This window comes from Lolium perenne, chromosome 5 (assembly GCF_019359855.2).
Source record: "Lolium perenne isolate Kyuss_39 chromosome 5, Kyuss_2.0, whole genome shotgun sequence".
Classification (NCBI taxonomy): domain Eukaryota; kingdom Viridiplantae; phylum Streptophyta; class Magnoliopsida; order Poales; family Poaceae; genus Lolium; species Lolium perenne.
The window spans coordinates 43,460,337-43,473,208 of record NC_067248.2 but is presented as its reverse complement, the minus strand read 5'-3'; the positions used below and the strand labels follow the sequence as shown (position 1 = coordinate 43,473,208).

General features: G+C 41.6%; 1 protein-coding gene across 6 annotated transcripts; it reads left to right on the top strand.

Moving 5' to 3' along the window:
- Positions 1-204: 204 nt before the first annotated feature.
- LOC127298485 (uncharacterized) lies at positions 205-12,666 on the top strand. Of its 6 annotated transcripts, XR_011744755.1 has the most exons (7): positions 205-605; positions 694-727; positions 956-1,032; positions 1,919-1,994; positions 2,148-2,260; positions 9,237-9,313; positions 10,200-10,419. XR_011744755.1 is itself a non-coding variant. In XM_071819867.1 (6 exons), the coding sequence occupies exons 1-5, from the start codon at positions 537-539 to the stop codon at positions 2,252-2,254; spliced, it is 363 nt and encodes a 120-aa protein (XP_071675968.1). In that variant the 5' UTR covers positions 205-536; the 3' UTR covers positions 2,255-2,260; positions 12,354-12,666. The 6 variants fall into 6 exon arrangements, 4 of the variants coding, with proteins under 4 accessions (XP_071675968.1, XP_071675967.1, XP_071675969.1 ...); XM_071819867.1 differs by lacking the exons at positions 9,237-9,313; positions 10,200-10,419 and adding an exon at positions 12,354-12,666; XM_071819866.1 differs by lacking the exon at positions 9,237-9,313 and having other exon boundaries at positions 206-605; positions 10,200-10,418.
- Positions 12,667-12,872: the final 206 nt, after the last annotated feature.

Genomic DNA, 12,872 nt, shown 5'->3' with positions numbered 1-12,872 from the left:
ATTTTTGTTTGGCAAGAATGGAGCCGGCCAATTTGTGTTTGCACTCAAAATTCGGCCAGCACTATCTCCCCTTTTCCTTCTTATACAAGCCATGCCTCCCACCTACCCCAATCCATAAATGGGCAGCCTCCCAACCAACTCAACCAATGAGGAGGCTACCTCCCAACCAACTCAATCAATGAGGAGGCAGCCAACCCACCCCCTCTCCCTCTATATAAAGGGGCTTGGCAGCCCACTCCCTCCTCACTTGCTCTCATTTCCCACTCTCCACTCCTCTCCACTCCTCTCCTTTGCCTCATTTCTTTTCACTCCCTACTATTTCCTCCACTCCCTCACACTCTCCTCCTCCACTTCCCCACGAAAATGGTGCTCCCCTTGCTCCCATGGCCGGCCATAGCCATGGCAAGCCACCAAGATGAAGCTCTCCCCCTCCCTCAAGCTCATCCTCACCATGAGAGCCCCCTCTCCTTCTTCTCCCTAACCTTAGATGGTTTAATCTCCTCTTCTTCTCCCTCCATTGCTAAGATTGGATCTTGATGCAGGTGCATGTTGGTCCAAGCATGGAGAAGGTTGAGCTATCCTCAGATCTGAAGTTCTTGAGCAAAGTTCGTCCAAAACCTTGCAGTAATTTCTGTTTCTTGCTGTTTCAGATTCTGGTACGATCTTGTAAAATCCGCCAAATCTCGTGTGCAGATCCAAATCGAGTGGTTCAAAGTTCTGCACATAGGTACTGAAAATATCTACAACTTGGCGTTGGTCTCATCCTCAAATTAGTTACGGATTTTGCATGATAAATAAAGTTCTGCAAACATGCAGAATCATTGTTTGTTAGATTTCTTCCGTTTTACAAAACCTTTTTGAGCAAACTCAATTTTGGGTGAAAGCCCTCTCCAGTACCTTCATTTTGGCGTTGGGTTCACTTCAAATGACCTAATGGAATTGAAATGGTTCACAGATCAAGATCTGGTCAGATCTGACTTTGTCGAATTAAATCAGGAGCTTGGAAACGAATTTTTGAATGAAACTAGTTGGGTAAGAACCACCTTTACAATACCTTTCAGATGCAGCTGACCTCATATTTTTATGAGTTGTGTACGATTTGTGGTGAATTAAACTTATTCTGTGTGTTCTGCAGACATGGCTGTTAGCTTTTAATTCATCAAAAATCCATTTTTGAACCTAATTGAGTGATTCCACTTCTGTAGGATTGCTGAATGTTTTCTAAATCATCTCAAACAAGTTTCAAACCTTTATCTGTTCTGCAACTCCATAGTTAAAGCAAATGGTGAAAACATGCAGTGAACTTGTAAATCCATTTGTGAGAGTTTCAGAAATATTTTGAACCCAAATCCAATTGCGTGTGAATCTCTGTTTAATTACCTTTCAAATGCCAGTGGCCTCATATTTTTAGGATGTTTCTACGATTTATGGCTTACAGATCTTGTTTTCTGTACAGTCAGATTCAAAGAAATTCCTAAAATTGTAGGTTTGATATTTTTGGGTGTTTCCAATTGGGTTAGTCTTGTATTAGTACTGGCCATCTAGGAAAAATAGTGTTAGTCTCTGTTCATGCATTTTCGTTACTGTTAGTAAGGTATATGTGTGGCATGCATTGTTGGACCAAAACTTGTTGGGTTTATTTAAAACCCTTGACCAACTCTTTTTATTAGAAATGGGCAACCTTTGTTTTATGTTTGCAAAACAAAATCTCTGCAATTTAACATTAGCTCTTTTGTTTTGCTTAAGTTTTCAAATGGTAGGGCATATCATTTGCTTCCTATTCTTGTGTGGTGTTATGTGAGCAAACTAAGTTAGGAAAACTGTTTTCTACTTTTTCCAAAAATGTTTTGAAAATGTTTTGTGAATGTATTTGATGTCAAACTAATGCTTTTGTCCTCTTTATGATGTTATCTACCAGGGGATGTTTGGTTTATACTATGGTGATAACCGAGAGAGGCAATTGCTAAGTTGTGATACTCTCATACCTTTACTAGGTAAATAACATGGGTTTTCTTTAAGTTGTTTGTGGTATCTATAAGTCCTTTGTATGGTAGCTCTTTATTGAATGGTTAAATTATGGTTGTTGTATGTTTGTTTTGTTGGTGCAATGTGATTGATTGTGTTCCTTTTATATTTTCCGGCGATAGACGCGAGCAATTCCGGAGAAGAAGAAGAAGTGGAATTGGACAAGGATTTTATTTATATTGTTGGGATTCTTATATTGATGGAGTTGAAGAAGTACAGGGACAAATAAGCCAAGGCAAGCCATCTTTTGATCTCTGATCCGGTGTCTAGTTGGATGTCATTTGTTGATGTTCAAAGCGCCTTCATTCTATGTGTGTTATTATCTCTATTTATGTCATCTATGTGTGATTGCAAGTGGGGTACTCCCTAGTGGTGATGCTCCACTATTGTCCTTGTGTTATGGGATGCATGGTAACATGGCCGTGCTATTCCACTTGGTGATCTTGTATGCTCAACTTGAGCATGTTCCATCTCAAGATATTAACTTACACCACACCCACCCCCTTTGTAGTATAGAGGTATCAATGTCATGATCTTGGTGTATTCTCAACTTGAGAGGAGTATGCCGTGTACCATCTTGGAGAATATGTTGGATAGTGACACTCCACTATCTAAGTTGTGTAATTAGCACCACAAATCTGAGAGTATATTCCTCCTTGTGTTGTCATAATACATGCTTACCTTAAGCAAGTATGATCCACTCCACTACCCCTTTATACCTCATCTATGGCGGGATGACTCTCATCTCGGCCGTAGTGCAATACTAGTTCAACTCATGAAACTATAGGTTGGGAACCCCTCAAGGTTTTCCTTGTTGTAAATGTTTATGAAAACCTTGGGTGAGGCAATCTTACCCAAGCGTATGGTTTATGAAAGGAAAGGATCTTGACAAAGATGGTTGGAAAGAGGAAATGTGTGTGTGACTTGGGTTTTTGAGAAAAACGACACATGGTTCTCTGTATTCGCCCGGAACAATTAACCCGCGCAACCACACTACTCCAACGTGGGCACGGGGCTTAGCTTGACGTTTGTTCTTCTTAGCATGAGGCACCGCACAACTATACAAGGGTACGGTTACCCCCGAGTCCGGGTTGTCGTAGTTGGAGACAATCGTATAACGGGAGGCCTTCGGGGCTGACCCGTCCGGAAGACACTATGGGTCTCCTGGCTTGGCGGTGGAGCCACGCTCAAAGGGAGGTGAGCTGCCACGGTGCCGGGGAGGTACATACTCCATAGGGTAGGACCTCTTGCTAAGTTGAATAGGCGAAAGGCTTCGACTGATTATCCGAGACTCGCATACTTTCGTATGACGAACTGGGGATGATCCCGGCGGATTTATCAGATCTTGTGGGGAAAGTGCGCACACTCTGCAGAGTTAAAACTATTCGAATAGCCGCGTCCGCGGTCATGGATGGTTGGGATGGCCGTTACCGAGCTGTGTCGAGTTTTGGTTTAGAAAATGATTTCCAAAGGAAATGTGTGTGTTGGATGTACCGGAAGGGTACGGAAGGCTTGGTGCCGACCATATGGAGATGGTCGAGGAAAATGAAACAAAATTGGGTGACCCTTCCTAGTGTTTCATGTAGAGGGACTCTTCTTCAATAAAGATATAGAGATGTCGTAGTTTATCTTTTGAAGTATCTTCTTCAACAAAGATATAGAGATGTCGTAGTTTATCTTTTGAAGTATCTTCTTCAACAAAGATATAGAGATGTCGTAGTTTATCTTTTGAAGTATCTTCTTCAACAAAGATATAGAGATGTCATAGGACTTTCCTAGTATCCCCATCAATTGAGATGGCGGTATGCTACCTCTTCTTTAACAAAGGTATAGAGATGTAATAGGACTCCCTTAGTGTCCCCATCACTCGAGATGCCGGGATGCTATATCCACAAGAGAAACTATTTCTCTTCCACATGCTACATCCACGAGAGAAACTATTTTTCCTCTCTTGCCTTCTCTAGTTAGAATTTTTATCACCTTCTTGATGGTTTATAGTACAATTCCAAATGTACTCACGGCTTTGTCCCTGGCTATTTACTTGGCCAGACTTGAAGGAGTTCGACAGATGAAGAAGGAGTTGACGACGTCTATGCGGGCTAGGAACGTCTCCCGATCGCTTGCTCGTAGGGTTATGGCAGATGACTTGGGTACTGCGCTGCTGAAGTGATGATGCTACTCTGATGTTTAGTTAGGCCCTTCGAGGCTATTATGTAAGTATTGGTCATGTGACCTTATTGTAATTTTCTTATTCCGCTTTGTAATGGATGGTGTAATTTGATATCAGTTCGGTTATGTGTTCACGGCGCACTGATCATGGGATCGTGAACTATATACATAACAGGGTATTTCGGACAGTTAGTCCGGGGTCCCCACAGAGCTGGTATCAGAGCCATCCTGACTGTAGGAGACCTTAGTTAGCATGGACGTTAGTTAGGAAACAAGTACTTGGACAAAACTATTTACAAAACAAATTGTTTCTTTAGTCAGAAGTATAGCTTCTACTCCTCTTATTTATTCAAAGCTTCTAAAATTCTTACCTCTCCGCTTTATAAAAAGGTTTGAAAATTCTTACTCTATTGTCTCAGCCAATTCAAACCTACATATTGGACGATGTCCCCAACTCAGACTGGAGACTCGAACTCGAAGATGGCTCAATCCCTCAGGAAGACTCATATATCTCCAACTGCAGCTATTGAAGATTGGATGCCGACGTAGCCGTGTGCTTGTTGGGATGATAACATCATGTCTTTGGTTGTCACCAAAGTCTGTCAAGGAGCTGACCTTCTTCCTCCGTGGACTTGCACTTTTTGCAGTCATCTGGGATCAAGTCCTCAGTTCTTGACTAGTAATTTTTAGGCCAGCTACAAGAAGTTGACGATTTCGGGAGTACCTCAACAACTACCTCTTCGAAGACCTCACGTTCCCGGGATGTTGAGCAAGAAGACTACGCAGTTTTCTCCTCCGCCTCAACATAGAAGACCGAACACTGTGCTCGCTTCGCAACCAACTGCCCCGAAAATCCATGTTGGAGTCCATAAGAGCAAAATGAAGATGGCAACATATGTGACCAGCCCCCAAACCAATAGGATGGATAGGACAAACTCAATCGCTTTGATTGAGCTACCCCCACGCATTAGGCATTCCATGGGTACTTAGGTTACCATGCCTGGTTTGATGATTGCTTGTAGTTCCCTTGTGTGCTGCCTTGAGTGTCTTTTGTTTGTTTGTTGTGTGTATAATTGTCTTGGCTTTTCGGTCTGAAAAACACCCTTAGTGTGATAAACTAGCTTAGAAAGCCTCCCAAAGATGTTTTCACCCTCACCTACCTCGCCGATGTTTTGCTAACTGCTAGTTAGTTGGATAAGTTAACGAAAAGCTCTAACTCTACCCCTGTTAGCAGTTGTTTTTCAAACATCAGGAAAACTAACCCAAACCCCCATCTATACTAACTTCCTTCAATATCAGCTGGAGCATCTCGACTACGCCAAGAAAGAAGAAGCCCTACCTTCAAGAATGACTGCACCTCTGCGAGAAGACATACTAATTTGGACTAACCTTGGAGCATAATCGCGCTAACCTCGAGGATATTTTCTTGAAAACTACCCTCTAACACACCGTCTAACAAGTTGAGTGAACAATAGCGTCAAAGCCAAGCTACATCACATGGTTCATCTGGTCCTCATCAAGTGAAGGCTCCTGAAGATACCTCAAGACTCAAGACTTTAGGCGTAGCTTACCCGCTAACTTCTTAGTTGCTACTGAAGTCAGCACCGACCCTCAAGCTGAAGATTGTCTTCGACGACCCCTGTTGCTGCTTCATATGGGTACCAACCAGGCGTTTCATCAACTTATTAACTCACGGCGCGTCCCCTAGGGTTTAGTTAACACCGTGAGTGCCTCTTGAAGTTGCGGCCTGCACGTCGCCCCTGAAGATTCTTCAACTGAGTACGGAAGATCGATGACTCCTTCAGAAGCCCCCGACAGGACCGCAAGGCAGAAGATCTAAGATTTTCCGAAAGCCCGATGAAAAATCTTAAGGGTGGAAGACTTCGTCTTCCACTAAAAGTTGGAGCTAACCCTAACATTTTAAACCTTTCTAACACATCATTGGAAATGTGGGATGCACTAACCCCTCTTGAAGCCGTGGACTACTCAACGCCCGCTGAAGATGTTCAACTCCAAAGATCAATGGCTTCTCCAAAAAGCGCCCGACAAGACCCGTGGCCGAAGCTTACAGTTTTTAACGCCCCCTCCCCGATGAACAATTTTAAGGGTGGAAGACTTCGTCTTCCACTAAATTTAAGCTAACTCTAAAAAGTTTTCAACCCTGCTCAAGCACCATTGGGTGCACTAACTCTCCCACAATCATGAACCCCGCTAGGATCATTAAGAAGGTATAGATCCAACATCTGCACGGAGTCGTCAGCCTCTTCATGAAGCTCGCCATCGTCAGAAATCCATCATGTCTCTCACAAGCTGAAGTTGCGACCCTCTCCACACAAAGGCATGTCTACATAAAAATGGAGTCTAATTTTCGTTAAACTTTACAACCCCTCCAGTTCTACGCTCAGTAATCTCGGGACGAGATTATTTTAAGGGTGGAAGATCTGTAACACCCCAACTTTTGCAACCTTGATTAATTGTCCTTATTGCAAAAATTAGAGGGAACAAAAACTTTTTCTATAGACTAATTTAGATGAATTGCCTTGATTTGTTTGTTGTGATGAATTGCTTTGATCTGCTGCTAGATATATTGTCTTGATTTCTTGTTGAGTTCTGTGTTGAGTACCTCAAAGAACAACACCTCTAGTGGTCAGACATACAACTCACCTAATAAAACACATGTGTGACTTAGGTAAAATTGTTTTCCTTTTTACTACATCAAACTCTTCTCCTGATGGCAACATGAGTGTGCCATCTTGATATTCCTATTTGTGTTAGTCCAGCTCAAACCATCCTTGAATCCAAAATTTGGGATCATCTACCCTCATCACATCCTTCTCTTATACCCACTCATCATAGGTTGATTCTGAAGCCAAGTCAACAATCTGTTTTGGCAAGCTTATAAGTTCCAGACTTTGGCAGTTGATATCTAAGCAACCACCACTGTTATTGTTGACCTCAATGCATGGATCTCATCTATGCAACATCCTCTTCAACCTCCACGTCTTGCATGTCTCAGTCAATCCTTGCAGCTCATATATTCAACTTGATCTTGTACCCTATCCAATGTTTTACCTCAAGATCACTTCCTTCACTTTTACCTCTTGTTTTTATTCAAGTTTAATCTTCACAAAACCAAGATTGGGAATGATGGGTACATTTTGAGGCCACCATCTACCCTTGAGAACACTCCTCCCTAAATTAGTTTTCTTTCTCAAAAACCCTATTGTTTTTCCTTCTCTAGTTTTGATCACAAAACTACTTCTAGTTTTATAAAATCTTTTCAGGATATTTCTTCAAAGAAAACAAAGAACTAAAATGGGTTTTGTTTTTCATCCCATTTCTACCAAGTACTGATTTCTAAAACATTATTTTCTATTTTTTTTCCATTTTACAAAAGGCTTGTTTATGGTACCTATACCATTTCTTGTCTTCCTCTTGCTTATTTTACATTTGAGAAAAACTCTACTTCACTTGAGAAAGTAAGTAGAACATTTTGACCTCCTATGTTCCAACTAGTTTCTCTCAACATTTTCAAATTCCATTCCACTTGAGTTCATTCCCAATTGAGGTGTTTCAAATCCCTTTCAAATAAATTCTTTTTTTTCAAATGACAATCCTTGCACATCTTATGCACATCACTGATTTACCACATTGTATCCCCTCATCCTCCAATTCTTGATCAAATGGATGATCATTTGATACTTTCAAATGGACTCCCTTCAACTAAACCCTAGACTCAGGGAGTATTTCAAACCACTCCCAATTGACCTCTTTTTTAGAACAACTTATTTTTCCTCATACCTATCTCACTCCCCCATTCTTTTCCATCAACACCTTGACCTCTTGAATTGAATTTATGCCACCATATTCACCATTGGTATTGTATCTGTACTTCCATCACTACCCCTCTAAACCTTGGATCTATCTCTTTCCATCATTTGTTTGCCACAAACAAAGTGATAACAAATTTTCCTTTTAATGCATATCACTCTCACTCTCCATTTCTATCTCTATGTCTCAACCTCCATCAACATTACCTCCTCAACATCATGCACATGGATGATGTGCATCTCTCTCTCATTGTTCATTTTTGTTTGGCAAGAATGGAGCCGGCCAATTTGTGTTTGCACTCAAAATTCGGCCAGCACTATCTCCCCTTTTCCTTCTTATACAAGCCATGCCTCCCACCTACCCCAATCCATAAATGGGCAGCCTCCCAACCAACTCAACCAATGAGGAGGCTACCTCCCAACCAACTCAATCAATGAGGAGGCAGCCAACCCACCCCCTCTCCCTCTATATAAAGGGGCTTGGCAGCCCACTCCCTCCTCACTTGCTCTCATTTCCCACTCTCCACTCCTCTCCACTCCTCTCCTTTGCCTCATTTCTTTTCACTCCCTACTATTTCCTCCACTCCCTCACACTCTCCTCCTCCACTTCCCCACGAAAATGGTGCTCCCCTTGCTCCCATGGCCGGCCATAGCCATGGCAAGCCACCAAGATGAAGCTCTCCCCCTCCCTCAAGCTCATCCTCACCATGAGAGCCTCCCTCTCCTTCTTCTCCCTAACCTTAGATGGTTTAATCTCCTCTTCTTCTCCCTCCATTGCTAAGATTGGATCTTGATGCAGGTGCATGTTGGTCCAAGCATGGAGAAGGTTGAGCTATCCTCGGATCTGAAGTTCTTGAGCAAAGTTCGTCCAAAACCTTGCAGTAATTTCTGTTTCTTGCTGTTTCAGATTCTGGTACAATCTTGTAAAATCCGCCAAATCTCGTGTGCAGATCCAAATCGAGTGGTTCAAAGTTCTGCACATAGGTACTGAAAATATCTACAACTTGGCGTTGGTCTCATCCTCAAATTTGTTACGGATTTTGCATGATAAATAAAGTTCTGCAAACATGCAGAATCATTGTTTGTTAGATTTCTTCCGTTTTACAAAACCTTTTTGAGCAAACTCAATTTTGGGTGAAAGCCCTCTCCAGTACCTTCATTTTGGCGTTGGGTTCACTTCAAATGACCTAATGGAATTGAAATGGTTCACAGATCAAGATCTGGTCAGATCTGACTTTGTCGAATTAAATCAGGAGCTTGGAAACGAATTTTTGAATGAAACCAGTTGGGTAAGAACCACCTTTACAATACCTTTCAGATGCAGCTGACCTCATATTTTTATGAGTTGTGTACGATTTGTGGTGAATTAAACTTATTCTGTGTGTTCTGCAGACATGGCTGTTAGCTTTTAATTCATCAAAAATCCATTTTTGAACCTAATTGAGTGATTCCACTTCTGTAGGATTGCTGAATGTTTTCTAAATCATCTCAAACAAGTTTCAAACCTTTATCTGTTCTGCAACTCCATAGTTAAAGCAAATGGTGAAAACATGCAGTGAACTTGTAAATCCATTTGTGAGAGTTTCAGAAATATTTTGAACCCAAATCCAATTGCGTGTGAATCTCTGTTTAATTACCTTTCAAATGCCAGTGGCCTCATATTTTTAGGATGTTTCTACGATTTATGGCTTACAGATCTTGTTTTCTGTACAGTCAGATTCAAAGAAATTCCTAAAATTGTAGGTTTGATATTTTTGGGTGTTTCCAATTGGGTTAGTCTTGTATTAGTACTGGCCATCTAGGAAAAATAGTGTTAGTCTCTGTTCATGCATTTTCGTTACTGTTAGTAAGGTATATGTGTGGCATGCATTGTTGGACCAAAACTTGTTGGGTTTATTTAAAACCCTTGACCAACTCTTTTTATTAGAAATGGGCAACCTTTGTTTTATGTTTGCAAAACAAAATCTCTGCAATTTAACATTAGCTCTTTTGTTTTGCTTAAGTTTTCAAATGGTAGGGCATATCATTTGCTTCCTATTCTTGTGTGGTGTTATGTGAGCAAACTAAGTTAGGAAAACTGTTTTCTACTTTTTCCAAAAATGTTTTGAAAATGTTTTGTGAATGTATTTGATGTCAAACTAATGCTTTTGTCCTCTTTATGATGTTATCTACCAGGGGATGTTTGGTTTATACTATGGTGATAACCGAGAGAGGCAATTGCTAAGTTGTGATACTCTCATACCTTTACTAGGTAAATAACATGGGTTTTCTTTAAGTTGTTTGTGGTATCTATAAGTCCTTTGTATGGTAGCTCTTTATTGAATGGTTAAATTATGGTTGTTGTATGTTTGTTTTGTTGGTGCAATGTGATTGATTGTGTTCCTTTTATATTTTCCGGCGATAGACGCGAGCAATTCGGAGAAGAAGAAGAAGTGGAATTGGACAAGGATTTTATTTATATTGTTGGGATTCTTATATTGATGGAGTTGAAGAAGTACGGGACAAATAAGCCAAGGCAAGCCATCTTTTGATCTCTGATCCGGTGTCTAGTTGGATGTCATTTGTTGATGTTCAAAGCGCCTTCATTCTATGTGTGTTATTATCTCTATTTATGTCATCTATGTGTGATTGCAAGTGGGGTACTCCCTAGTGGTGATGCTCCACTATTGTCCTTGTGTTATGGGATGCATGGTAACATGGCCGTGCTATTCCACTTGGTGATCTTGTATGCTCAACTTGAGCATGTTCCATCTCAAGATATTAACTTACACCACACCCACCCCCTTTGTAGTATAGAGGTATCAATGTCATGATCTTGGTGTATTCTCAACTTGAGAGGAGTATGCCGTGTACCATCTTGGAGAATATGTTGGATAGTGACACTCCACTATCTAAGTTGTGTAATTAGCACCACAAATCTGAGAGTATATTCCTCCTTGTGTTGTCATAATACATGCTTACCTTAAGCAAGTATGATCCACTCCACTACCCCTTTATACCTCATCTATGGCGGGATGACTCTCATCTCGGCCGTAGTGCAATACTAGTTCAACTCATGAAACTATAGGTTGGGAACCCCTCAAGGTTTTCCTTGTTGTAAATGTTTATGAAAACCTTGGGTGAGGCAATCTTACCCAAGCGTATGGTTTATGAAAGGAAAGGATCTTGACAAAGATGGTTGGAAAGAGGAAATGTGTGTGTGACTTGGGTTTTTGAGAAAAACGACACATGGTTCTCTGTATTCGCCCGGAACAATTAACCCGCGCAACCACACTACTCCAACGTGGGCACGGGGCTTAGCTTGACGTTTGTTCTTCTTAGCATGAGGCACCGCACAACTATACAAGGGTACGGTTACCCCGAGTCCGGGTTGTCGTAGTTGGAGACAATCGTAAAAAGGGAGGCCTTCGGGGCTGACCCGTCCGGAAGACACTATGGGTCTCCTGGCTTGGCGGTGGAGCCACGCTCAAAGGGAGGTGAGCTGCCACGGTGCCGGGGAGGTACATACTCCATAGGGTAGGACCTCTTGCTAAGTTGAATAGGCGAAAGGCTTCGACTGATTATCCGAGACTCGCATACTTTCGTATGACGAACTGGGGATGATCCCGGCGGATTTATCAGATCTTGTGGGGAAAGTGCGCACACTCTGCAGAGTTAAAACTATTCGAATAGCCGCGTCCGCGGTCATGGACGGTTGGGATGGCCGTTACCGAGCTGTGTCGAGTTTTGGTTTAGAAAATGATTTCCAAAGGAAATGTGTGTGTTGGATGTACCGGAAGGGTACGGAAAGGCTGGTGCCGACCATATGGAGATGGTCGAGGAAAATGAAACAAAATTGGGTGACCCTTCCTAGTGTTTCATGTAGAGGGACTCTTCTTCAATAAAGATATAGAGATGTCGTAGTTTATCTTTTGAAGTATCTTCTTCAACAAAGATATAGAGATGTCGTAGTTTATCTTTTGAAGTATCTTCTTCAACAAAGATATAGAGATGTCGTAGTTTATCTTTTGAAGTATCTTCTTCAACAAAGATATAGAGATGTCATAGGACTTTCCTAGTATCCCCATCAATTGAGATGGCGGTATGCTACCTCTTCTTTAACAAAGGTATAGAGATGTAATAGGACTCCCTTAGTGTCCCCATCACTCGAGATGCCGGGATGCTATATCCACAAGAGAAACTATTTCTCTTCCACATGCTACATCCACGAGAGAAACTATTTTTCCTCTCTTGCCTTCTCTAGTTAGAATTTTTATCACCTTCTTGATGGTTTGCGAGTACAATTCCAAATGTACTCACGGCTTTGTCCCTGGCTATTTACTTGGCCAGACTTGAAGGAGTTCGACAGATGAAGAAGGAGTTGACGACGTCTATGCGGGCTAGGAACGTCTCCCCAGTCAGTTGCCTGTAGGGTTATGGCAGATGACTTGGGTACTGCGCTGCTGAAGTGATGATGCTACTCTGATGTTTAGTTAGGCCCTTCGAGGCTATTATGTAAGTATTGGTCATGTGACCTTATTGTAATTTTCTTATTCCGCTTTGTAATGGATGGTGTAATTTGATATCAGTTCGGTTATGTGTTCACGGCGCACTGATCATGGGATCGTGAACTATATACATAACAGGGTATTTCGGACAGTTAGTCCGGGGTCCCCACACATTCAAAAGTTGATAAACAAGGTTTGGACATATTCAAACCAGACAAATAATGTATCTACCCCCTAACCCAAAACTCGGTCGATCTTATGAAGTCTAGCATGAAGAGAAGTCGTTTTGGGTTTCAAACATGGAAATTTCAAGAACATCCCAAAAGCTTCTTATGTCATATAGTAAGCATTAAAGTTGAGA

What these genes read in the sequence shown, in the direction of transcription:
- LOC127298485 (XM_071819867.1), top strand. Translation starts at nt 537, where the DNA reads ATGCAGGTGCATGTTGGTCCAAGCATGGAGAAGGTTGAGCTATCCTCA. An exon ending in ATCTGAAGTTCTTGAGCAAA is followed by an intron (nt 606 to 693) that starts GTTCGTCCAAAA and finishes TCTCGTGTGCAG; the next exon opens with ATCCAAATCGAGTGGTTCAA. An exon ending in TTTTGAATGAAACTAGTTGG is followed by an intron (nt 1,033 to 1,918) that starts GTAAGAACCACC and finishes GTTATCTACCAG; the next exon opens with GGGATGTTTGGTTTATACTA.